Source organism: Lemur catta, chromosome 21, assembly GCF_020740605.2.
Source record: "Lemur catta isolate mLemCat1 chromosome 21, mLemCat1.pri, whole genome shotgun sequence".
In the NCBI taxonomy this organism is placed as follows: Eukaryota; Metazoa; Chordata; class Mammalia; order Primates; family Lemuridae; genus Lemur; species Lemur catta.
Window position 1 is genome coordinate 7,600,908 of NC_059148.1, and position 24,887 is coordinate 7,625,794.

General features: G+C 45.9%; 1 protein-coding gene across 6 annotated transcripts in view; it reads left to right on the plus strand.

Moving 5' to 3' along the window:
- LOC123626269 (protein HIRA) overlaps positions 1-24,887 on the plus strand; it is a 91,433-nt gene that overhangs the window by 24,571 nt on the left and 41,975 nt on the right. For 5 of the 6 annotated variants that reach the window (XM_045535194.1, XM_045535197.1, XM_045535195.1 and 2 more), the window contains 10 exons: positions 384-474; positions 1,886-1,980; positions 9,246-9,341; positions 10,451-10,611; positions 12,878-13,045; positions 14,832-14,945; positions 16,413-16,483; positions 17,050-17,155; positions 19,112-19,330; positions 20,639-20,724. In XM_045535194.1, the coding sequence (XP_045391150.1) occupies positions 384-474; positions 1,886-1,980; positions 9,246-9,341; positions 10,451-10,611; positions 12,878-13,045; positions 14,832-14,945; positions 16,413-16,483; positions 17,050-17,155; positions 19,112-19,330; positions 20,639-20,724 (1,207 nt within the window). Of the gene's footprint in view, positions 1-383; positions 475-1,885; positions 1,981-8,346; positions 8,543-9,245; positions 9,342-10,450; positions 10,612-12,877; positions 13,046-14,831; positions 14,946-16,412; positions 16,484-17,049; positions 17,156-19,111; positions 19,331-20,638; positions 20,725-24,887 lie in introns of those variants that run through there. The other variant, XM_045535200.1, reaches the window with a different exon arrangement.

Sequence of the window (24,887 nt, forward strand, 5' to 3'; positions counted from 1 at the left end):
GAAAGTTCTGGAGAAAGCATCTCAACCTTTTTAGCACATGCTCTCATGTTGAGAATAACCCCTACTCAGAAATGCATCTTATCAATAGATGCCCTTTTGGAATGATGAGACTTAGTTATTTATTAGTTTTCTTGGAAATAAGCCTCCTGTTGACTGTTTCACTCAGCACTAACAATTCTCAGGCTATGCTTACTTTCCCCCTCCAGACTCCCCACTTCAGGTTAGAGCTCAAACTGAATTGTTTTTCTGGGGCTCTCACAGTAGATACCTTATAGATCAGATAGATTAGATTTTATAAACCCTTTACATCTTGCCAAACTCTGCAGAAAGCAAACGGGCATGACTACTGGATTTTCATCACCCTGTTTTTTTTTTCTTCCCAGCATGTGTGAACTGTGTGCGGTGGTCAAACAGTGGGATGTATTTAGCTTCTGGGGGAGATGACAAACTGATTATGGTGTGGAAGCGGGCTACGTAAGCATCATTTTCCTTTCTTCACATTTTATTTTTAGAAGCTTCTTTTGCTGGTCTTTATCAAAGTCACCTCTCCCCACTCTGTCACTAAAGTCCCCAGAGCTCAGACCTCACACGTAGCAGGAAGTGAGTATAGGTCAGGAGCAGCTGGGGCCTGACCAGGGAGTCAGGAGGCTACCAGCCTGCCTGGTGACCTGGTCAGCTGCTCCTGGCAGGGCTGCAGGGCTTCCACCTGAAAAGGAAGGGCTAATCCCTCTAGTGCTGATGGAGTGGCTTTGTTTTTGTTTTATTCTTAAAATGAGATTGCATATAGAACCCCAATATACAAAATGGTTAAAAGTTGAGGTGCTCTGTTGGGATCAGGGGCAGGGGGTCCAAAGCTCACCATCCTTGCCAATGACCTCATTCTCTGTCAGCCTCAACCTGGGGCAGCCCTTGTTCTGCACCCACAATGAGCTAACTATCACCTGCAAAACTATTTTTTTTTAACACCTAAGCAAAGAATCTCTCAGGGTGGTTCCTGGGACTCTATTCCATAATAAGCCCCCCAGGTGACTCTGGGCCAGTCAGCTGGGGAATCAGAGCCTGCACTATTGCTCACCAAGAGTGCCCCTCTGGCCATGGCTTCAAGAGCGGAGGCGTGCTGTCTCTTTTAGCCCACTTGGCTGCCTCCGTGAGCTCTCTCTGGGTTTGTGACGAGCTCTTTAAGAGCAAAGGGTGTTAACAGACGCTCTGAGCATCGGTGGTGTTGGCACCGCCTCCAGCAGGCTCCTCTGGCAGGAGTCAGTGCCCACAGCTCGTTTGGTGTCTCCATGCAGGTGTGAAGACAGGGCCATGTGATTCATTTAATTCACAAGGAGCTTAGAAATACTGTTGATTTTGCTACATTAAATAGCTGAAATAAATAATATATTTAGTATACAATTTGGAAAACCAAAAAAATGAAAATATACTCTTATCATCCCATCACCTGAAAAAGCTATGGTTCCTGTGTGTATCCTGGATGGTGAAAAAAATAAATAAATAAAGCCACAGCTGATATTTTGGTATTTTTAAGTGTGTGTCCTTCTGATCTGTTTTCTGTGCATAGATGCTATTCATGTCGTATGTATTTTTTTCTTTACATAAGTGCTATCATATTATATATGATGTCTTGTAACCTGCTTCATTCACTTAGTTATATGTTGTGGACATTTTCCCATGCAAGATTTGTAATGGCTATGTAGTATTTCATCAAGTGCATGGATCATAATTTATCTAATCAGCCTTTTCCGTTCAACAACCCTGTGCTTTTGGCCATTGTTTGTTTCTGCTTTGTTCTGTCTGCCATGATAAGCCATGCTGCAGGGAGCATCTCTGTGCCCTACCCAGAGCACTCCGTGAATGCCTGTCTGGCCCCTCTTTCACACAGGTACATTGGCCCCAGCACCGTGTTTGGCTCCAGTGGTAAGCTTGCTAATGTGGAGCAGTGGCGGTGTGTCTCCATCCTCCGGAATCACTCAGGCGGTGAGTGGGACTGCCTTTTGGGGTGTGTGGGCCCCTGACAGCTGGCTCAGAGCAGCAACATCACCTCCCTGTCCCCTGTGGGACTGTTTGGTCCTTAAAGCAGCTCTGCATCTGGGCTGTCTCTCCCCATCACCATCAGTCAACACCTGCCTGTCCCTCAAGGTCTGTGCAGTTACCGTCTCCACTGCCTGCCTCTGGCTGCGTTCAGTCTGCCCACTCTTGCCCTCATGGGGTATATGTTTATATCTTCAATGTAGAACTTCCCACGTTCTGCTGTTTATCCTGTTGAACAGACTCATTACCTTCATCAGTGGATCACTAAGTCCGTAAGCGCACTTTATTTATTCCCCAGAAACCAGCCCACAGGTTCCCAATGAAGAGTTTCTCAACTTGACCTTGAGTATGTTTGCAAAGTGTTTTAAGTAGACTCGGTATGGCAGGGGGCACATTTTACGGATTTAGACTAAAAAGGAGTATGGTCCGTCCCTAACAGTCTGTAGCCTGTGCGCTGTGTACTCAGATGTCATGGATTCAAGAGTGAGTACAATCTAGACTTGTCTCACTTGTCCCATCCAGGAATGAAGCAAAGGGTTTTCTAGGCACACGAGAGGACAGCAGAAGTGAGACAGTCTTGGTGTGAGTGGTGAGTTGAGGGCATTTCACCACAGCTGGAACTTTATGTGCAAGACAGGGAGCAGTACAAAGTGAGCCTGGCCAGGTGTGCCAGGGTCAGGTCCTGGAAAGCTCGTGTCCCTATTACTAGTGGTGTCCCTTATCATGGAACAGGCAGGAGCCATTAAGAGCTTTAAAGTATAAGGTCATTCTGACAGCTCTGTGAAATGGAGACTGTTCTAGTGGTTTGGGTAAATGCTGTGAGGGCCTGAGCTAGGCCTGTGATAATTGAGGTAGAAAGGAAGAGATTGATTTGGGAATACTTAGGACAGGGCATGGGGAGGGATGAGATAGATTCCTGGGTGGGTGCCTAGACAGCCAGAAACGTCCTCTGCTGAGACCTTAAGGACAACAGGCTTATGGGGACGGATACCAGTTCAGTGTGGGGTGTGCCGGCTTGGAGGGGTGGGAGAGGAAGTGTCAAGAAACTTTAGAATTGAGCCTGGAGCTCTAGGGGAAGGTGGGGCTGGAGTTGAGAGATATGGAAGGCATGATCTGTAATCCATTGGCAGTGTGTGCTCAGCAAACACTCAGTAGGCCGTTTAAAGGAGAACAGACCCATCTCTTTGTGACCACAGATTGAGTCTACATTTGTGAAAGCTGAAACAGTAGCATTATGTTACTCTTTGATAGCAATAAAAATGTGTAATTTGCCTTTATTTGTGTCACAGTACTCATGGTGAAGTCTAGTTGGGCTTCTCTGGAGCTTGACACACATGTCTATGAGGGTGCCCAGTGGGATGGGGCTTCACGTGAGGTAACTTACAAGGCCCTAACCTCAGACTTCACATCTCTCCTGCCCCGCCACCCCATGGGCTCCTTTACCAGGCAGGTAGGGTTGACCACCTTCAGCTGGGGTACCTGCCACTCCTTATTCACTGGTCCTGGTAACAAGTGTGGGCAGAACCATCCAAGAAGGAAAATCAGTGAAAAGCAGAAGTAAATGAATAAGAAAGAACTGAGTCTTTGAAAAGCAAAGTATAAGAAGTATTACTTGACATATTTAATTGAGGGGTGGGGAGAAAAAACCTAGACAAAATTAGAAGTTAAAGGTCTAGAAAAACATTTAACCCAGCTGGAAAAAAATCATCAAAGGGTGCGATGTACTGTTTATACTATTAAACAAAAGTATAAACCAAAAAGCAAAATAACTCAAAGATAATTTTCCAGAAAATATAAGTTTTGAAAATTGATACCATAGGGTTAGGAAAACCTGAACAGAGTAATAACCAATGAAGATGTGAAAATCTATCTTCAGAAATAGTTCCTGATCCTAAATTATTTGTGAATGCATTGTTTTAAGCTTTTAAGAAAAATTATATGGAACTTAGAAATATTTATTCTTCAAAAGAAAATATAGGCTGGGTGCGGTGGCTCACGCCTGTAATCCTAGCACTCTGGGAGGCCGAGGCGGGCGGATCGCTCGAGGTCAGGAGTTCGAGACCAGCCTGAGCAAGAGCGAGACCCCATCTCTACTAAAAATAGAAAAAAATTATCTGGACAACTAAAATATATATAGAAAAAATTAGCCGGGCATGGTGGCACATGCCTGTAGTCCCAGCTACTCGGGAGGCTGAGGCAGTAGGATCGCTTAAGCCCAGGAGTTTGAGGTTGCTGTGAGCTAGGCTGATGCCACGGCACTCACTCTAGCCCAGGCAACAAAGCAAGACTCTGTCTCAAAAAAAAACAAAAACAAACAAACAAACAAACAAAATATATATATATAACCCTGGGTTTCCAAAACCTAAGAAAAATAACAGTGAAACAAAAGCATAGAGTACTATGAACAAAGACAGAAAAATAAAAAACAATACTAGTGAATATAATAACACTTGAAAAGAGTAATTTATTATGATTAAATATGACTTATAATGGAAGAATTTTGTGTGCAAGGGAATCTATTAATATAACATACTAGGAGGTTAAATACGAAAGGCCACAGTCATCTTCAGTGTTCTAAAAGGAATATTAGATAATTCAGCATCAATTCCTACTAAAAATGCTTTTTTAGAAAAACTTGTAGAAAGCTATTTCCTTAACATGATAGACCCCTGCGTATTTTTAAAAGCAGTGGCAAATACCACAGTTCACAGTTAAACCTGGTTCCCATTCGTACTGAGAAAAGACAGTGATGGTTGCTGTCGTTTAATCTGTTGCTTTGGAATTTCTGCAGTACAGTTAGGTCAGAAGGTAGACAGTTGTAAGACAGAAATGAAGTGAAGGTGGCATTATTGCATATCAAGAAAAACCAAAGGAATAAAACTCTTAGAACAAATAAAGCGCTAAAAAACACTTAGAACTAATGAGTCTTTAAATTTGCCTCATATCAGAACAATTTTTAGTTATTCATCTTTCGTTAGTAATAGCTAATTAGAATACCTAATGATAAGAAGAGAACTAGGTAAATAACCAGGAATAAGTAATCTTACCAAGAAATGAATGAGATCTCTAAGACTTAAACCACAACCTTTTTCGAAAGATATAAAATGACCACTTCATAAATGGAAAAACTTAATAGAATACCTTTTTTCCACATTAGTATTTGCTCATCTATGTAGCAAGTATTTATTGAGCACCTGCCATGTGCCAAGCACTATTCTCTCAAGGAGTTTTTGTTCTTATCAAGAGACCAGAAGGGGGCCAGTTGTGTAGGAGATTTGATGAGCACTAAGGAGCATAGTCCTGTGAGGATCTGGACGGTGAGTGCTGGGAGCACTGTGAGGAGGTGACATTTGAGGAGAGACCAGATGGCAGTGAGGGGAGGGCCATGTGGCCATCCAGGCAGAGGAGACTGCCAGGGCAAAAGCCCTGGAGCATGGATATGCACTTGGTATGTCCAGGGAGTCCCCAGGCACTTGAGGGGCCTGTGAGACCATTGTGAGGGCTCTTCTCTGAGCGAGCTGGGAAGGCTCAGGAGGGATTTGGACAGGGGTTGCTACCTGCAGCAGCTGTATGGAGTCTCTGCCGTGGGCCCCCAGTGAGGTGGCTGCTGCAATAATGTAGGTGAGGGACAATGGTGGGTCAGACCTCAGTGATAACACGAAAGTGGTGAGAAGTGGTCAGGGGCGGGTTTGCTGGCGGATCAGATGCAGGGCATGAGATAGGCGAGGAGTGAGTGCAGGGCCAGAGCACTGGAAAGGATGCAGGGCTGTCCCCTGAGACAGGGAGGTCTGTGGGCAGCGGGAGAGAAATGCTTGTTAGAGAAAATGTTTTATTTGTTTTGGGGGAGTTTTTCCTTTTTTTTTTTTTTTATGTTTTTTCTTATTTATTAACAGAGGTATGTAAAATAAGAGGAAATGTTTTAAAGTTCGGGTTTGGACGTGTTAAGGTTGCCAGCATAAGTGGACTTGCTGAGTAAGCATTTGGAAATATGAGTGGTGAGTACAGGAGAAAGTTCTCGGTAGGGATGGAGTCCAGGGATGGAGCCTAGGGTTTAGAGAGTTGAAATCAGCAAAAGAATCTGAGAAAGAGAGTCCCGTTGAAAGAGTGAAGAGAGCATTTAAAGGAAGAGCGTGTTGCACATTACTAAGAGGCAAAGTGAGGACTGAGGATGGACCATTGGACTTGACAGCATGGAGGCCGCTGGAGGCCTTGGCAAGTGCAATTCACCTTGGTGTGGTTGGGCCAAAGCCCAGTTGGAGGGTGCTCTAGAAAGTCGGAGGAACGATAGAGCTGGATTGAGCTGGATGGGGCTTTGTCAGACACCTATGAAGACAAAGAAGAGAAAGGGCAGTGGTGGTGGGGTCTCAGCTGGAGGAGAGAGAAAGACACAGGCATTGGGAGGACAGCAGCTTCAGCAGAACGGAGCTCCTGGTGGTGTTACAGTACTGTTGGAGCTGAGGGTGGGTTGGAAGCATGGAGCTGCTGGCTGGAGCGTGGGAAGGTTGGGACTGAGAGGAGGGGTTGCAGTGATCTGTCATGGAAGGTCTCTGGGCATGACCTTGAGAATGGATGTAGGGGAAGCCAAGGTCACTGGTGGAGGAGAAACTTAAGGAACCAAGAGCCTTGGGTGTTAGAAGAATCACCCTCCTACAATCTCCAGGAATGATGACAAGAACAACTGTGACCCTCAAGTGAGGGGGAGGATCTTGGGTATGTAGATCCACAGTGAAAAGGGTGGTATGTACAGGCTGAAGCCAGAAGCTCCAAACCTGGAGTTTAGGGAGAAAATCATGTATGTGGATTTACTGTAGAACTCAGCAATGACTCCCAAGGACATCTGGAAGGATAAGTAATGTTACTGGTGAAAACATTCAAAGTTCCAGTGATAGAAACATCAAGCATTTGGGGTTAAAGCTGACAGCCCTGAAGGAGACTACGGTGTACCTAAGAACTTGGTGCATGGTCAAGGAGGCATCACTTATCAAAAACAGAAAGGATTCTTCCCTACATGTGATGGTGTAGTAACCATTCAGTACTTTGTGAAGTGGAAAAAATTAATTTAGATTCTCACTAAATATAGCATACACCAAAATAAATTCCAGATATTAAAGAGATAAACATTCCAAATAACTAAACTAGGAGAAAACAGAATTGAATGCTTATCAGGCCTCTAGCAGTAGAAGGAATTACAAAGGAAAATAACAGACTTTACTATATAAAACTCTTAGAGTATAGAAAGACAAATAGGTGACATTTGCATGTAATGTCTGTGTTATAACTAGTCCGTGGAAATTGCTAAGAAAATCATGTCTCCTTTCTGGGTTCCCATCTGACTTCATCTTCTCTGATCTAAGACTTGGGTACTATAGGGCACTCCTGATGTTTACATGTCTACCCCTCCAGGACTGTAGGTTCCTAGAGAAAGTTCTTGTTTCCTTCATTTTTTTAGGCATTGCATTCATGTTTATTAGACCCACTGCACAGAAGACCTCCCAGTAAACAGTCACAGTATGTGAGCACATCAGTCCAAAGAGACATTAAATAATAGAGAAGCAGACATGAACAGTCTTCACTTTCACTAATAATCAAACTGAAATTTCAAAATATAAAGTATACTTAATAAGTCTGAAGGAAAAAAGTCATAATTCTTATTGCTAATAAAAGAGTTTTGAAGCAGACATTCTACATGTAGAAATATAAAGTCCTGGGGGGTTGGGGTCTTTGAAAAGCAGTATAAGCTGGGCCTGGTGGCTCATGCTTGCAATCCCAGCTACTTGAGGCTGTGGCCGGAGGATTGCTTGAGGCCAGGAGTTTGGGGCTGCAGTGAGCTGTGATTGTGCCACTGCATTCCAGCCTGGGTGACAGAGTGAGACCCCATCTCTAAAAAGAAAGAAAGAAAGTAAAGAAAAGCAGAGTACAATAAATTCTATGGGAATCCAGACCTATGAAGATGTTCAGATACTCTGCCTAGGCTTCCCACTCTGGGGTATCAATCTCAGAAATAATCCAGAATATAGAGAGTGACATATACACACAGGTACATTAGCATGAAAAACTGGAATCTAGTTAGTATTCGGTGTTAAATTGGGTTGTTTACAGCAGTGAGTGCTCTTAGTGACATAGGATGCAGGGCAAAAAGGAAATGAAGCCGCGAAGATCACACAGGCAAATAGAGTATGAAATGCAGCGTACCAGTACATACGCTATGTGATACAATATGAAAAAATTCGTCAAGCTGTCACTGAAGATTTTTTACAAACTAGAAAATAGTATGGTAGAAATTTTGACTATTTTGCTTATATCTATTTTTTTAAATCTGTGGGGAAAGAACTCAATAGCTATTACCTTGCTGCTGTTTGTTTCTTCAACTCACCAATCATTCTTCTGTATACCTAGCACTGCACCAGGCGCTGAGGTTGGAAAAATAACCAAGACCGTGCCCTTCACCCCTGATGGCAGTATAGGCAAGGTTGGCGCCATCGTCACGGCTGACCTCATCGATGCCTTGGTGTGTGCCTGGCACGGTGCTGTGGCAGTTTCTCACATTTAATCCTCACAGTGACCCTATGAGCATAGACTTTGTTTTTCATTCTGCACTTGACAGATGAGAAAACTGAGTCACAAAGAAATGAGAGTGATTCGTTCTATTTGGAGGCTTAGAAGGGAAGGGGTGCTCTTGGCAGGGTCTGGGCGGTGAGGCCCAGTTCTTGAGCAGGAGGGCCTAGAGAAGGCTGGCACTCAGTCATCAGCAGCCCTCGGGCCTCTGGCTGTGCCGGGCATTCCACCAAGCGCTTACCCACTGTGCCTCGTGCTCAAGAGGCTTCACGGAGGAAGGCCGAATTGGGATTGGAGAGGCAAGTCAGCAGGGCTGAGGAGCGTGCCCCAGCCACAAACCCAGGAAGTAGCAGGCCTCGGTTCTCGTGCATGGGTGATTCCACATGGCGCCCCAGCACTCAGCCACACCCTCGGCTGCTTCGTCTGTAAGAGGAGTAGGGCAGTGGGGTCAGTTAGATGCTTTACATTTTATGACTGGTTGAAAAACTTTAGCAGAGAATTTATTCAGGCTGGTTAAAAAAAAGGTCTGGTTGTGATGGTCCCAGATCAAGTGTCCTCAGACATGAGAACCCCAAGGCACTGATCCACCTAGCATGCCAGGTCTGGGTCTGAATGCCAGGTGAGAGATCTCACCACAAGCCTCTGTCTTCTTCCAGATGTGATGGATGTAGCATGGTCTCCCCACGATGCCTGGCTGGCCTCATGCAGCGTGGATAACACTGTCGTCATCTGGAACGCTGTGAAGTTCCCAGGTCTGGGGTCTTCTCTGACTGATTGTTGGCAGAAATTGGCAGCTCACTAGCAGTACTGCCTGTCGGGGGTATGGGGGAGTCTCTCCTTAGTCTTGGTGGCAACAAGTGTATGACAGTGGCCTAGGATTTAGGTGCCTTGTCAGTAATCCAGTTCTTTTTTTCTTTATCAGTTACATTTGTTTAAGGTTTAAAAAGAGATTTATGCTAAAGAAAAATAGTAACTGAGTACTGGCATGGATGTGCTATAGAGACTGGCATAGAGACCCCAGCACCCCCGCGCGTTTTGTGTGCACCCCACCACTGGGTTCGTGGTTCAGCTCGGTTGCTGTCCCCTCTGTGAAGCCCCTGAACACATGTGGGCTAACACAAACGCAGTTTTGCAAAAGATTGACTTTTCTTACTCATTGTGTTTAAAATTACAGCAGATGGCATAACCTGATACAGTGCTGCAGTTTGTAACTGGTGAAATACTTCTCATATTCCCACTCTGTATCTGGAGTATGTTTTCCTGGTGGGCTAAAATGTGTCATCCATGGGCTTGGATCCAAGTAATTTTCACTCTCTTTAAAGCCATCACTAGCATGTGTGGGGACATCAGTCTGGCTATAGAGGCGCAATTTTAGAGACTGATCTAGCATTTGGATTGCAAGTCTGTAGGAGGTGCTCTCGAGCATACCTTTGTCTTCAGCGATGACTGAAAAAAGACTCAGTCCGCTGCCCAGCCCCCTGAGCTGTGAGGCCTGCTTCCCAGGCAGCTGCCAAGGAGGTTCAGATCAACTGCTGATGTCATGGCCCAGGGAGGGCAGCCACGGGCAGGGCCGCCTCATACAGACAAGACACAGGGGCAGAATTGGCGGCTCTGGCCCAAACCTGTGCCCCCTGTTTGCCTGGCTCCTTGATGCAGTCATGTCTTCAGGTGGCTTTTGCCTTGGTGGAGATTACATGAGGGGCTCTTCTGTTTGTGCCTTGGGTAGCGGCTGGCCAAGGCAGATTGCTGAAGTCCCTTCTGTTGGGGATCCATCCCATGGCCCACCGATGACAGCTTGTGTTTTCTACACAGTCATTGTATTCCCCAAGTGACACTTTCCACATTTCTTTTTTCTTCACAGAAATTCTAGCTACTCTGAGGGGTCATTCTGGCTTGGTGAAAGGGTTGACTTGGGACCCTGTTGGCAAGTACATAGCCTCTCAAGCTGATGACCGCAGCCTGAAGGTGTGGAGGACACTGGACTGGCAGTTAGAGACCAGCATCACCAAGCCTTTTGACGAGGTAACCGGGGACAGCCCAGGGAGCTTGGCCCCAGCACCTGCTCCAGCCTCCTGCTGACCCAGCACAGAGAGGGAGCTGGCCGTGGCCAGACCACGTGGGGGATGCGTGGAGTCCAGGGCCTGAGCAGGCCAGTCAGTGTTCTCCTGGGTGGGCACTCTGGCCCTAAGAGTCAGATGATAAATCTTTCATTTCTGAGAAACTGTTTATTATCCAACTTTGAAGTGAAAAAAGGTTACAATTTTAAAGTGGAAGAGAGCCTTAGGGATGTGCCCATATCGTTGTGTCACCCAGCTCACTGCCACAGATACAGATGAAACTTTTTCTTACCGGGTGGAATTTACATCGAGCTGCCTGCAGAGGGGCTTGTTAGGGGTGGGGGCGGGATAGGGGAGACTCTGTTGTTGCTCCTCAGTGTACCGCGGCTGTGCTTGCTGGCATCTGCTCTGCAGGCCAGCCAATTCCTGTCTCCAAGTGCAGTCAGCAGTACGGTTTACAAAGTGTTTGGCGATCAGAGTACAGTAGCTTTGATAGTATTACATTTTACTCCACTTCCTTTGAGTTCTGATTTCAAGTGGAATGAGAGCTCAAGATCACCATTAGACTGACACTTAAGTGTCTACTGTATGTAAGGCAATTCTGGGTACAGGGAAATAAAAGTGGATTGAGATGGCATCTCTCCCTTTGAGGCGTGTAGCCCTATAGGAAAGACAGACGTTCATGTCCGTTGTAAGCATGTGATGGAGTTGTCCAGAGTGCAGAAACAGCCCGAGGGAGTTACTACATCAGGGAATGCTGCTCAGGGCAAGGGCACGTGAGCAAGGCTTTGCAGGAAGAATAGGCATTCGCCACTGGTTGGGCTGGCTGCAGGAGGGAAGTGAAAGTTATATGTTCAGTTTGCCTAAAACCAACACCAGCTCCCAGGCTGGGTATATGAGCATTGGTTTTTACCTTCTTAGTCCTGCCTTCCTTGACTGCAGCTGCCTGGTACAGGTGACACAGGCACTCACATCTTCTGCCAGGCATTGAGGTCCCATGAGCTGGGCTCCTGAAGGCAGCTGTGGGAGTGTCTTGACTACTAGTAGGAAATGGCATCACTCTTCAGCCTCCTCTGGGTGGGCTCATCCTGCCACCCCAGATGGCATAGGAAGTGTCTGGCCTGGGCGGAAGTTGAGGCAGGTGATGTCACTGCTCTCAGACCCTGCTTTGTCCTGTCCTACGGTGGGGTTATGAGGTCAAGATCTTAACCCCGGGCCCAACTTGAGCTTCAGGGAGCTGGCTCTGGACCCATACCACCTCACCTTATAGGAGGAATAATGTGAAGGGTCAGGGGAACAGTGCCTTTCTGCTGTGCATTTTACAGTTTATAAGAACATGATGGACTTTTCTCCTTGCTGGCGTCCTCACCACCGTCTGGGTGAGGAGACAGGTTCAAGAGAGTAGGTGATGCCTCCTGGTCACCAGCTGCATTACAGGCAGGCTTCTCTAGGCTCCCGTGTGCGTTCTCACTGCTGCAGCCTATCTCAAGGACGATTTGCAGATGTCATGTGGTGGGTTAACAGGTGCCGTACAGAGGAACTGGGTCAGTGGCCAAAGAGATTTGACTCACACAGAGGTGGTGGTTCAAAGAACTGGCCTTCCTGCAGGTCCCCTCAGGGCCTATACTTCTGTGCTGCAGTTTTTTGTTCAGTTTCTGGGGGGCAATGTGGAATGCTGTAGTTCCCAAATTCATATGACGGAGCCCTTTGGGTTGGGCCATCTGGATGGCAGAAACTCTTCAGTGTAGCTAGAAGCTTGGGGTGCAGCCTTTGCCATCATGCATTTGTAAATCGGAATTTGACTTTATCCTTTTTTTTTTTTTTTTTTTTTTGAGACAGAGTCTCGCTTTGTTGCCTGGGCTAGAGTGAGTGCCGTGGCATCAGCCTACTTCGCAGCAACCTCGAAGTCCTGGGCTCAAGCAATGCTCCTGCCTCAGCCTCTCGAGAAGCTGGGACTGCAGGCATGCGCCACCATGCCCGGCTAATTTTTTCTATATATATTTTTAGTTGGCCAGATTATTTCTTTCTATTTTTAATAGAGACGGGGTCTCGCTCTTGCTCAGGCTGGTCTCGAACTCCTGACCTCGAGGGATCCATCCGCCTCAGCCTCCCAGAGTGCTAGGATTACAGGCATGAGCCACCGCACCCGGCCTTTGACTTTATCCTTGAGGCCAGAGTTTTGGTCACAAAGTTAGTCTTGAGCTCCTTTCAAGTGCAGGTGTTTCTTTCAGTGTGGAGGGACGACCCATGTGTTGCGGCTCAGCTGGTCGCCAGATGGGCATTACCTGGTGTCTGCCCATGCCATGAACAACTCTGGCCCCACTGCCCAGATCATCGAACGGGAGGGCTGGAAGACCAACATGGACTTTGTGGGGCATCGGAAAGCTGTGACTGTCGTGGTAAGTGAGTGTAGGGGGCTGAGGAAGAGGGCTCTGAGATTCAGCAAATACTTGTTCTTGTTTTAAATACTTAAAAACTAATTTTACAAAATAGAATACATATTCACATGTTTTATTGGCAAACTTTAACATAGTATCACCAAAATCCATCTTTGGTTAGGAACATTGCGCCTGCACACTGGCCTTTTACACACTAAGGTGTGCTCACAGGTGCTCAAGCACTCTATCCCCATTGCCTGGCTCCCACGAATGCAGGGGCCATTCTGTTGCGCCCGCCAAGCAGTGTCTTGTCCCCATGCCCAGCAGCAGTCAGGCACAGCTGCAAGGATGTGCCGTGGATTGCTGAGTCAGGCACTGCCTCCCGACCTTGCTGTGGAGGGCGAAGAATGCAGAGACGTGAGGTGCAGCAGGCTTGAGAGGGGGCTAACCCCTCCTTTCATGCTTCTCGAGGACTTTGAATGAAGAGTGTCCTCAGAGTGTGCACAGCAAGCTGTTACATAGTTGCAAATAACCTGTGAGAACCAGGATTTTCACGACAGTGGGCAACCAAACAAAATAAATAGATTGGCAGGCCAAGGTTGATAGAAGGGAAGGATCATCCAGGACCCTGATGCAAACAGGCTTATCCTTCTCTGTGTTTGAGTTGATAATAAATGTCATACGTTATACCTTAACACATAAATTTTATATGAATAAAATATTGCTTTTAAAATTTTTTTGTATTGGAATTCATGTAAGATTTTGTTTGAACCAAGGCCTTTTGCTAAAATGTTTGAAAATCACTGCTTCATGATTAGCACATTGCTTCTACATGATTCTCTCATGCAATTCTCACCACCACATCAGAGCAGCTCCCTGAGAGCATGATGCCTGCCTTATAGGGGGTCACAAACCTCCGTGAGGAAGCCCAGCATCCATGCCTCTGGGTTCTATCTTCTCCAGGGCCTGTGTACCCCTGGCCATTCCTGCCAGCCCTCTGGAATTAAAACCTCTATAAGCCACCTAACACCAGGCTCTCAGGAGCCACCCTTCCCCAGCCCTCAGTTGTCCTAGCTTAGGGATTCCAAGAGCTCCCACCCCCTTTTAATCCAGGAAGGTGGACAGGAGCTCACTGTGTGCTTCTAGCCTTTCCAAAAGCGACAGCCAGGTTACACTGGGGTGGCTCCCTGGACTGAGCAGCCACTCAGGCACCTTTGTTTGATGTAGCCATGGTCCCTGGTGCAGTGAGATCATGAGTGCCTCTCGGGCTGAGCAAATCTCTGCTCGACAGTTATGGCTATGAACAACAAATGCAATGAAGAGAGAACGAGAGAAGGAATGCAGTGGATTAGACCCCTCCTGCCATTCCCTTGGCCTCCCTTAGGAGACGCAGAGTGGTCCTTGGCCCAGAAGCCCCTTTGCAGGCTCAGCTTCTCCCCTGGTCCTAGGGCTGGCCCTGCCTAGCCAGGGGAATTGAGAAGGGCCGGTGTTAGTAGCTACCATCCCATCCACCTGGCTGCTGGCTCCAGATATGGAGAGTTTGGTAGAGCAAGCTTCAAATCCGCATTCCCCGCTTGTTCATTTGGCGACTGCACATATTTTCTGAACTCCCTGAGCCTTCATTTCATTAGCAGCCCAATGCCTCATAGGTGGTTATGATGATGAAATAGCACCCAGAGCCTGGGCTTGCAGGATGTCGAGGGGACTCCCACAGCGGGCTGAGATTTTGGTATGTTCCTAACGCTTGGGCATGGGGTACATGTCTGATGCTTGATTAATTATTTTATCACTTGTTATTTGGCTTTAGAAATTCAACCCAAAAATCTTCAAAAAGAAGCAGAAGAATGGGAGTTCTGCGAAGCCCAGCTGCCCGTACTGCTGCTGTGCCGTTGGCAGCAAGGACCGGTCACTCTCTGTTTGGGTGAGCCCGGCCACCCTGAGCTTTTGCTGCGGGGCAGGAGGTGTGGGCTGGGGACGTAGTGAGCCTGGAGGCCATGAAGGAAAGAGAGACCCAGTGCTTTTGGTGATAGCGTGTACTTCCAACCTGTGCCTGGGGTCAGCCCCTCCTTAGAAGCCTGTAGGCACTCCGGCTGTCCTGGAAGCAAGCACTGAGGACTGGCCTGGGCCACTGGGAGAGGCCATCCTGACCCCCAGCCAGAGCAGCGCTTGTGTCCAGATCCAGGCAGCACCCTCAGTGGTCAGTGCCACAGACAGCATGTTGTGTTTGCTTCCTGTTAGAAAAATCTTATTGGCATATAACATATGCAAAGTGCATTCACCTGAAAGGTACAGCTTGGTGAATTGTCTTGTATGTTTACACACCATTGTCACCACTGCCCAGAACATTCCTTCTTGTCCCTTTGGTCCTGCCCAGTTAAAGGCGTTGCTCTCCCCCATGAAGGCGACCAATCTAATGACCTCTATCACACTGATGAGTTTTGCCTGCTCTTGAACTTCATATAAATGCAATTGTGCAGTGTTTACTGCTTTGTGTCTTGCATTTCTTTTGCTTGGCATAATGTTTTTGAGATTCATATATGTTGTTGCACTTAACAGTAGTTTATTCCTTATCATTGTTGTGTAGTGTCCCCCTCTGTGAGTATACCACAATTTATTTATCTGTTCTCCTGTTGATGGACATTAGGGTTCTAGTTTTGAGATATTATGACTAAAGCTGATGTGAATATTTCATTTTAAGTCTTTTTGTGGACATATGTTTTCATTTCTTTTTGAGTACATACCTAGTAGTAGTAGACTCTCACTGGTGTATTCTGTGGGGCTATCCCCCTGCTCAGATTTTAGCCCTTCCAGAACCCACTTCTACTCTGTCTTCCCTGTTTCTGGCTGTCTGTGTATAAAGCCACAGCATGCCCTGGAAACAGGAACGGCTCTAGGATGTATATTTTTATTTTTCTGGAGATAGAGTCTTACTCTGTCACCCAGGATTGAGTGCAGTGGCACGATCATAGGTCACTGCAGTCATGAACTCCCTGGACTCAAGTGATGTGCCTCAGCCTTCTGAGTAGGTAGGACTACAGATATGCACCACCACACCTGGCTAATTTTTCAATTTTTTTTACAGAGTCAGCATCTCACTATGTTACCCAGTCTGGTCTCAAACTCCTCTCCTCAAACAATCCTCTTGCCTTGGCCTTTCGGAGTACTGAGATTACAGGTGTGACTTACCTCACCCAGTGAGGTGCACATTTTTGATAGGCTTTGGTTTCCAGTTTGAGGTCTCAGCAGCCACTGTTGAATAGAATTGAAGATGCCCTAACTGTCAGCAGAAGCTCTGCTCAGGGCTGCTAAGCTAATCTTGTTAACTGAGCTGCATGCACAGAGGGGCTTTCAGTAACTCCGTTAACCTTGGCTGCCTCTTTCCTTCTAGCTCACATGTCTGAAGCGGCCGCTGGTGGTCATCCATGAGCTGTTTGACAAATCTATCATGGATATCTCCTGGTAAGGTGGATCCTGGTTACGGAGCATAGGCTGAGAAAGAAGCCATACACTAGAACACGAGGCCTTCTGGGCGTGATTAGGGTCAGGCGGCACAGTGGTGCAGACGCCAGGGGACCACTTGCATGTGACTCAGGAGCTGGGCTGTGTGCCTGCTGCTGTGGTGCCATCTGCCCTGTGCAGTGTTTGCCACTGGAAGACACCTCCTCAGGACTCATCTGAGATGAGGAGAACGGTGTGGTCCTTGTGGGCTCCATGTTACTCTTTGTCATTCCATGAACAAAAGTGACTAAATTTAGGTGGATACTTCCTGGAGTTTTGGGATTTTTTAAATGGTTTCAAAAATAAGATAAATGAAATTGAAAATTTTTACAAAACATATGGTAAAAGATGCTTTGTACACAGGCTTAGAATTGGAGGACACCAGGGCCCTCGGGAGGGATTATCACCCCCACCCTCAGGCCACAAAAGGGGACCATCCCCCTGAAGTATTGCCCCAGACCAGCTGCTGAGCCATGGGGTCTGCCTCGAGCTCCTGCTCCCAGGCTGCTGACAGCCATGTCTTTCAGGACTCTGAACGGACTGGGCATCCTGGTGTGCTCCATGGACGGCTCTGTGGCATTCCTCGACTTCTCTCAGGATGAGCTGGGAGACCCCCTGAGTGAGGAGGAGAAGGTAGGCTGGCGGCCCATGTGCTGCTGCCCCCTCTGGGGCACATTACTAGCTGGGATAGCTCTGAGACACCCCTTCGATTGGACCCTCTTGTGGGATACAATGACATGTATTTCTTAAAGTTTAATGGAGTATTCTCCTTTTATAGATTATTATCTTTATGTTTGTTACAGAATAGATTGATTTAAAAGTGAGTTTCTGTTCACGTCAGAAAAAAGTCCTGGAATTAAGAATAAAACTATCTTGGGCATCTCTTCTTGAGCTGATAAGGCCACCCATTGGGTGGCTTTTGCCATGGAAGAGAGCTGAAGTGACTCCCCCAGGGTCTCTGCTCAGATCACTTTCCCCATTATAATAGTAGTACTGGTCATCTCTTAGCACTTCTTGTATGCCAGGCTCTGGGCCATGTGTTTCGCATGTATGATTTCACAAAACCCTTCAAGGCAGGGCTCATTCATTTCATCAATGAGGTAACTAAGCCTCTGAAAACAGCATGGTCCTTTACCTAGACCGTACGTGACCCTTAGGTTAGAAGCGTGAATCAGGCCTACTGCCTGCTCTTGTCTGCTGTGCCTGGAGCACTGGTGCTGGTGTGCCCCCTGCAAGGCTCTGGGACAGGCCCTGCTTTCCCTACGTAGACTAGAAAACATGCTGTTGCTATAGATGGGCCTTTGCCAACACCTGGTAGGATGTATCTGTTCGCCTAAAAGGAGCTCTGTGGAAGCAGGCCAGCTGCTCTCCCCATAGTGACGCTGTTTCTGGCAGAAGCTTCCTCTTAAACTATTGTGACCCTCCTCTAAGATGTAAACCACTTGGAGGTGGAGGTCTCCCTTGTTGACTACACCTAGAACAGGGCCTGGCACGCCATTATTCTTCATGAAGGAGCGAGTATCTCAGTGGCCTCAGATCTTCTTCCCACCTTATCACTATCATCAGGTACCTGGGGATTGCTGTGCACCCTCTTGGAGAGTCACCCGGGGAGCCTATACAGTAACTGTATCAAGCTTGCCATTTCCCAGATCACAGGCAGGGACCCCGTGTTTGAGGAACACTAGGGAACCTTGGTCAGACTCTGCATTCTGGCTTGAGGTTCCAGGGGATGGACTCAGAAGGGGAAAGAGCCAAGGTGGCAATAGAGGAAGGTTCCTAGCCACACACCCTGCAGGAGCAAGTCCCAGAGCACCTCTCCTGGAAGGCTGCCTCTCGCACACATGCTCTGGTGTGAGGCAGATGGCCTGTTAACCACAGTCCCTGTTCCTGGGCAGAATGCCATGCTGGTTGTTTGCACATGCTGTGTGAGTCTGCTCCTCATCACACTTTCATGTGCACCAGTCACTACAGTGTGCTGGGGACACTGTTCCTGCTTTCGTGGGGCTCCTGGCTAGCTTATTATGGCATAAGACTACTAGGGCCTAGGAGGAGGGGAGGATGAGGACAACTTCAAGGTGGGGGGCACAGAGGAGGGTCTGCTGTGCCAGCCTTCCCTTGCTCATAGAGACACCGTGAGCAGGCCCATGGGGACCTCTGATCAAGGGGCCAACATCTGTAGTCAAGAGCAGTGAAAGCAGGCACATATTCCGGTATCTGATTCCCAAAGGTGTTTGGGGTCCTTGGAGTGATTTAAGAATCTTAAGTTAGCAATTTGAGTGTCTTCCTTTCAGTTGAAGCAATGGGGATGGCCATTTGTTCTGCACCAGACCAAATGGGGTAGGTGTTGTCTTGTCAGCTGTCTCATTCATTCACTGTCGTCCCCAGCTGCAGATTCACAGGAGGTCGTAAACATTGAGGAAGGGCATGAGATGTCAACACAGCTGTCTGATCAGGGACAGGCAGAATAGGGTGGGAGGCAATGGAGAGCTGGCATCAGGGCATTTCCATTCTCACAGCCAGGAGGGCCCTGCTGGTGGGCAGCACTTGGTGCTCATGGCGTCCTGTCGCGCCTCTCCCTGCTTCCCCCAGAGCCGCATTCACCAGTCCACCTATGGCAAGAGCCTGGCCATCATGACTGAGGCCCAGCTTTCCACAGCTGTCATCGAGAACCCCGAAATGCTCAAGTACCAGCGGAGGCAGCAGCAGCAGCAGCAGCTGGACCAGAAGAGTGCCCCAGCCCGAGAGCCAGGCTCAGCGGCCTCCGTCGCAGGCGTCGTCAACGGCGAGAGTCTGGAAGACATCAGGAAGGTGAGAGCTCAGCCTGGTGGCACTGAGGGCATGGGCATGTGCCCAGGGACAGGACACGGATATGAGTGGTGGTGAGGAGGGTATGTGCTGAGTCTGGCACAGGTCCCGCAGGTCAGCCAGCCCAGGCAGATTGGTCCTTTGCCCACAGCTGCACAAGGCAGTAGTGAGGCCTGAGGCACCTTGATCAAAGGCCTCCTTGTCCCAGGGAGCCCTAAAGCAGGTCATCTCTTATAGGAACTTCCAAACCTGAACCTGCTGGCCTTTCTAGGACATTCTAGATATTGAGAGAAGTGGGTTTCAGGCTCTGTCTGCCCTTAGGAGACATCTGTGGGCTCCTCTTCTTCATCTGGAAGCCTGTGTTTCATGGAAAGGGGGTTGGAAATGGGGCAGGAACAGGTTAGGACATGAGATCACCTAGGGAGCTAACACCATCTCCAGAAGCTTGTGTAGGCTGACAAACCTCCCCCAGGTGATTCAGGCGTAATGTATGAGCGGGAGCCCATGGTTATGGCCATCTGTAGAAGAGGGATTTTGTGATGAAAGTCAGTTTGAAAATCACCAGCTCAATGACAAGAGTGTGGCTCATGAGTGTAGTCTCTCAGTCCTTTAGTTCCTTCACTGACCCTATGGCTGCTGGGTGGGGGTGGCCAGCCTGGTATGTGCTTGTTGCACTGGGAACCTGGTTGCCAGCTCTGTAGTACTGCTGCAAGAGAGGAAGGTGCTAGTTCATTTGGAAGCTTTCTGCCCTTCTTTATTATGCAGGAAGGTGAGCACATGCCCTGATAAAAAAATGGCTTATTCTCTGATTAGGTGGCTTAGTTTAGCTGTACCAGAAAGACTTAGAAAGGGAAGTTAGAGTACATTTCCTTAATAGCCTTACTTTTTTTAAACCTACTGATTTTAGGTATAATTGACATACAAAAAGGTGTACATGTTTAAGGCATACAACTAAACCATAAGCCAGACACAGAAGGACAGACACTGTGATATCACTTATATGAGGATCAAGCTCACAGACGCAGAGGAGAATGCTGGGTGCCAGTGGTTGGGGGCAGGGAAAACTTTGTGCCCAGTCAGTCAGCGGGCACAAAGTTGCAGTTCTACAGGAGGAATGAGCCCTAGAGGTCTGCTGTACAGCACAGTGCCTGCAGTTAACAGTACAATATTGCACAGTTAAAAATATGCTAAGATAGTAGATCTTATGCTAAGTATTCTTATCACCAGTGAAAAAGGAAGCTTGATTTTTTTGATATTTGAAGATAGTTGCTAGAAACTTTTCCATTCATTTATGTGACTCTGTTTTGCCAGAATCTTTTGAAGAAGCAAGTTGAGACTCGGACGGCAGATGGTCGGAGAAGAATCACGCCTCTCTGCATAGCACAGCTGGACACTGGGTACTCGTTCATTCACCGAGCTTTCTGTGACCTTATCTGGGGAGGTCTTCCTCTCTCTCCGCCAGTTAGCGCTTGGACAGTTAGGGTCTTCACAGGCCCCCTGGGCCAGACCTGACTGATAGAACATGGGGGCGAGGGAGTTGAGCCCAGCTTCCCGCCAGCCTTTGAGTTCCGTGCTCCTCCTAGAGCCCTGTGCACGCTTGACTCGTGCGGAAGGCAGGTGGTGGTGGCGACGGCTGGCAGGCCTGGCACCTTTTCAGGAACAGCGCATCTGCTGCACTTCACTGTTGGCAGGGCACTAGAGAACACATGGGAAAACAATCAGACTGATTTTTTTTCTTTTTTTTTTCCTTTTATAATCTTCTTCTTCTGATTAGAAAGGTATATATAAGCATTGTTAAAAATTTAGAAAACAGCAAAAACCCAAAGAAGAAAAAAGCATTATCCATAATACAGTCTTTCAGATATAATCACTGTTAGCATTTTGATATTTGTATTTTTTCCCCACATGCTACTGTATCTTGACCATTCATTCATTTTAATAAATAGTCCTCTGAGGTCTTCACTTGCTGACTATCCAGGTTCCTGTCCTATGAATGCACCATGATTTACATAACCAGCCCCTTAACTGTGGACTTGTAGTTTTTCCAGTTTTTCATGACTGTAAATGAATCTTTGAGCACACCTGTGACTGTTCCCTTGGGATAATTTCTAGAAGTGGAATTGCTGGGTGGAGGGTAGTTCTCTGAGACACATTTCTCTGTGTCTGTGGGGGACAGAAATCATGGAACAGACTTATTCACCACTTGCTGTTGTCACAACGTTTTTATTGGTCATTCTCCCCAGAATGATGTATGTTGATTTGAAAAATAATAAGGCCCTGTGTGAAAGAAATAGACCCCCACTGTCAAAGCAGTTCACGTTGGGTTTTATACTCATTTAGCCAATCAGCTCAGGGTGTCAGGAAGTCCTTTGTGAACGTTATACACTGAAGACAACCGCATTTTGCAGCGTTCGCCCTGAGCTATTCCAAATCTTCCTTGAAGTATGACGAAACCTTCAGTCATACGATGTGCTGATCCAGCCTCCTCATGTGAGGTGTGTAGGCTCTGAGGGCCCCAGAGGGCAGAGGCCTGGCTGGCTGGAGAGACCAGAACCAGGTCTGCGGACTCCTCCCAGAACAGTGATTTTCCTTTGACTGATCCTTTTTCCATTGTAAACCTATAGGGTTAAGGGGGTAATGCCACCTGCCTACCTTTTGTTAGGACCCAGTGTGCATGTACTCTGAACACTGCTGGGCCTCTGGGAGGGAGGGAGGTGGTGGTAGTGTTGGTGGCACTTTGTTCTCTGGATCCTTCCAGGCCTTACCTGATGAGGAGGCGGAGGAAGCTTCCTAGCTGGCCTTGAGCCCACTTTCTGCCACAGGGTGTGTATTTTTGGCGCCAGGACTTGATTCTTTGGTCTTAAAGGCTTTTTCACCCTCCTGATTCACATGTTCTAACAAGTAGCAACATGATAGGTAATTATTACCTTAGCTAATCAAGAAAGAAAAGAAGCAGCACAAATATTCAAAGTAGTTATAAGTGGGAAATTATCATAGATATAGAATAAATCAAAAGGATGAGACAATTCCATCCTGAAGTCTGTGCAGATAAATTTGAAAGTAGATGGTTTATAAAGAAAATAAAGTCACTAAAATGGAAAAATTATTATAGAAGAAACAGAAGACACTGTCAAAGAGTTAACCCAAAGCCACCAGACTAAGAAGGCTTCACAGGGAAACTCTAAGAAACTTTTAAGGCACAGATAACTGTAATACTATTTAAAATATTCTAGTTCATAGGAAGAAACTTCGAAGTTCTTTTTTGAAATGAACGTAATATTTATATCAAAATCTTAACGGAGATAGAGCATAATAAATCCCAGGTCATTCTTATTTGTGAATTTCAGTGCAAAATCCTATATAAAATAGTAGCAAACAGAACATTACTACATGTTAAAAGGGTACTACACCATGACCAAGTAAGATTTATTTCAGGAAATCAAGGAGGTTCAAATTTTGGGAAACTATTAATTTCATTCTTCATGTCCAAAAATAAAAAGAAATAATTGTATAGTCACTTCCATAGATGCTTAAAGGAATTTTGATAAAATTCAACATTGTTCTAATTTAAAACAATTAAGTGAGAGTAGATGGATGCTTCCTTAACTTGATAAATTATTTTATTCCAAATTAAATTAAAAAAAAACTAAACAAAGTCTGCTCTTGTGACTATAACATTCTTCTCAACGTCCCAGCCTACGCAGTTAGTCAAGGGAAAGAATAAATTAGAAAGGAGAAAGTGAAATGCATTTTTACTTAAGGGTGATATGGTATACGAGAGAATCATCTGGAAAAACTGCCATGGACAATAAAAGGACAATCAAATGGCTGAATGCAATCAACATGAGACTGGGTAGCACCAACTCCCCTTGGCACATATACAGAAAGAAATCACATTCATAAATAAAATACATGGAGTATGACAAGAAATGTAGATCTCAATGAAGAAAATTTTCAAACACTACTGAGAGACCTAAAAGAAAACTCAGAGAAATTACTATTAACAGAAATGCATCCCGTTGATTAGCTAAGGTGGCATCATAAAGACATCAGTCTTCCCTTAATGTATAAATTTAACACGAACCAATGCAAATAACCATAGGAGTGTTCAGAATCAGACAAGGCAACTCTAAAGTTACATGGAAAAATAAATAGGAATAGCTGAAATATTTCTGAAAAAGATTAATCAGGGAAGACTAACCCCACCAGAAATTAAAACTTAAAAGCTATAATACTGAAAACAGTGAGATACTGACACATGAATAGACAGAACAATGGAATATAATACAATATCCAGAAATAGGCCCAAATATATATGGGAATTTTAAAGGTAGCATTTCACATCAGTGAGGAAACATTAGCTAATTTAATCAATACATGGAATTCCTAACTACTCGGCACCCTCTAAGGAACAGTGTTGGATCCCAACCTCATACCTTTTAAGTTAGATATATTCTGAACAGCTCAGAGATTGTTTCTTTCTTAATGTTTAACTTTTTTGTTTAAAATATTTTTGTTTAAAATTCTAGAAGAGCGCATGGAAGAATATTTTTATAATCTTAGAGGTAAAGTGTTTTCTACAAATAACATAAAATTTAGACTATAAAAAAATAACTTTTTTGGTGTATTTCTGAAAAAATATACCATAAAGAGTTAAAACACAACATCCTGGGGAAAATATCTCTTAAATAAGGAATTTTTAAAATATGTAAATAGTTCTTATAAATCAATAATAAAGACTATAATAACCAAATAGAGAACAATAAACAAAAGGATATGAACAAACACTTCAAAAAAAGGAAATCAAATGTTTCTATATGAAAAAATTTCAACATCACTCACATCAAAACTAAAACTGTAGTAAGATAGCATTTTTCATCTGTCAGACTGTCAAATGTCAAGAAATTTGATAAAACTGTACAGATGTGGGGAATTAGGCACTCACATACGTGATTTGTCATTCATTTAAACTTTTGAGGAGGACACTTTAGAAATATTTATCCAGAATCATCAGTGAACATTTCATTTGCTACTATAATTCCACTTTTAGGAATTTATCCATGTATATATGTGAATCGTAGGTATAATGAGAATTATTATGATTTTAGGCATGTTTCAGTAGCTGTTGTGTGTTCTAAGTGTGTGCTACAGTAACTACTTTACTCCTAACAGCAGCCCCATGTGGAGAGTCCTGGCACTTTTTATTTTTCGTACTGGAACCTAAGGCACAAAAGAGTAGTTGAAGTGGCAGGAGGAGTTAGATGTGGCTGATCTGGCCCAGGGGCCTCAGTGCTGACACTGCAAAACTTGCCTCCTGTTGCAGCAGCATCTGCTATAGAAGAGGCTGGGACACAGCCTGTCATTCCTCAGTCGAGGCTGGGTTGTGTAAATTACGGCATGTCCATCCAGTGGCACACCCCACAGCCCTTCCTGAAAGGGAGGCCCTTTCTGTGTGCTGCATTTCATTCCTCCTAAGACACATAATTACACAGTGTAACACCTCTGAGATGAGAGTGCATCGTACAATCAATGGCATCTGATAATTTTAATTAGTAACACT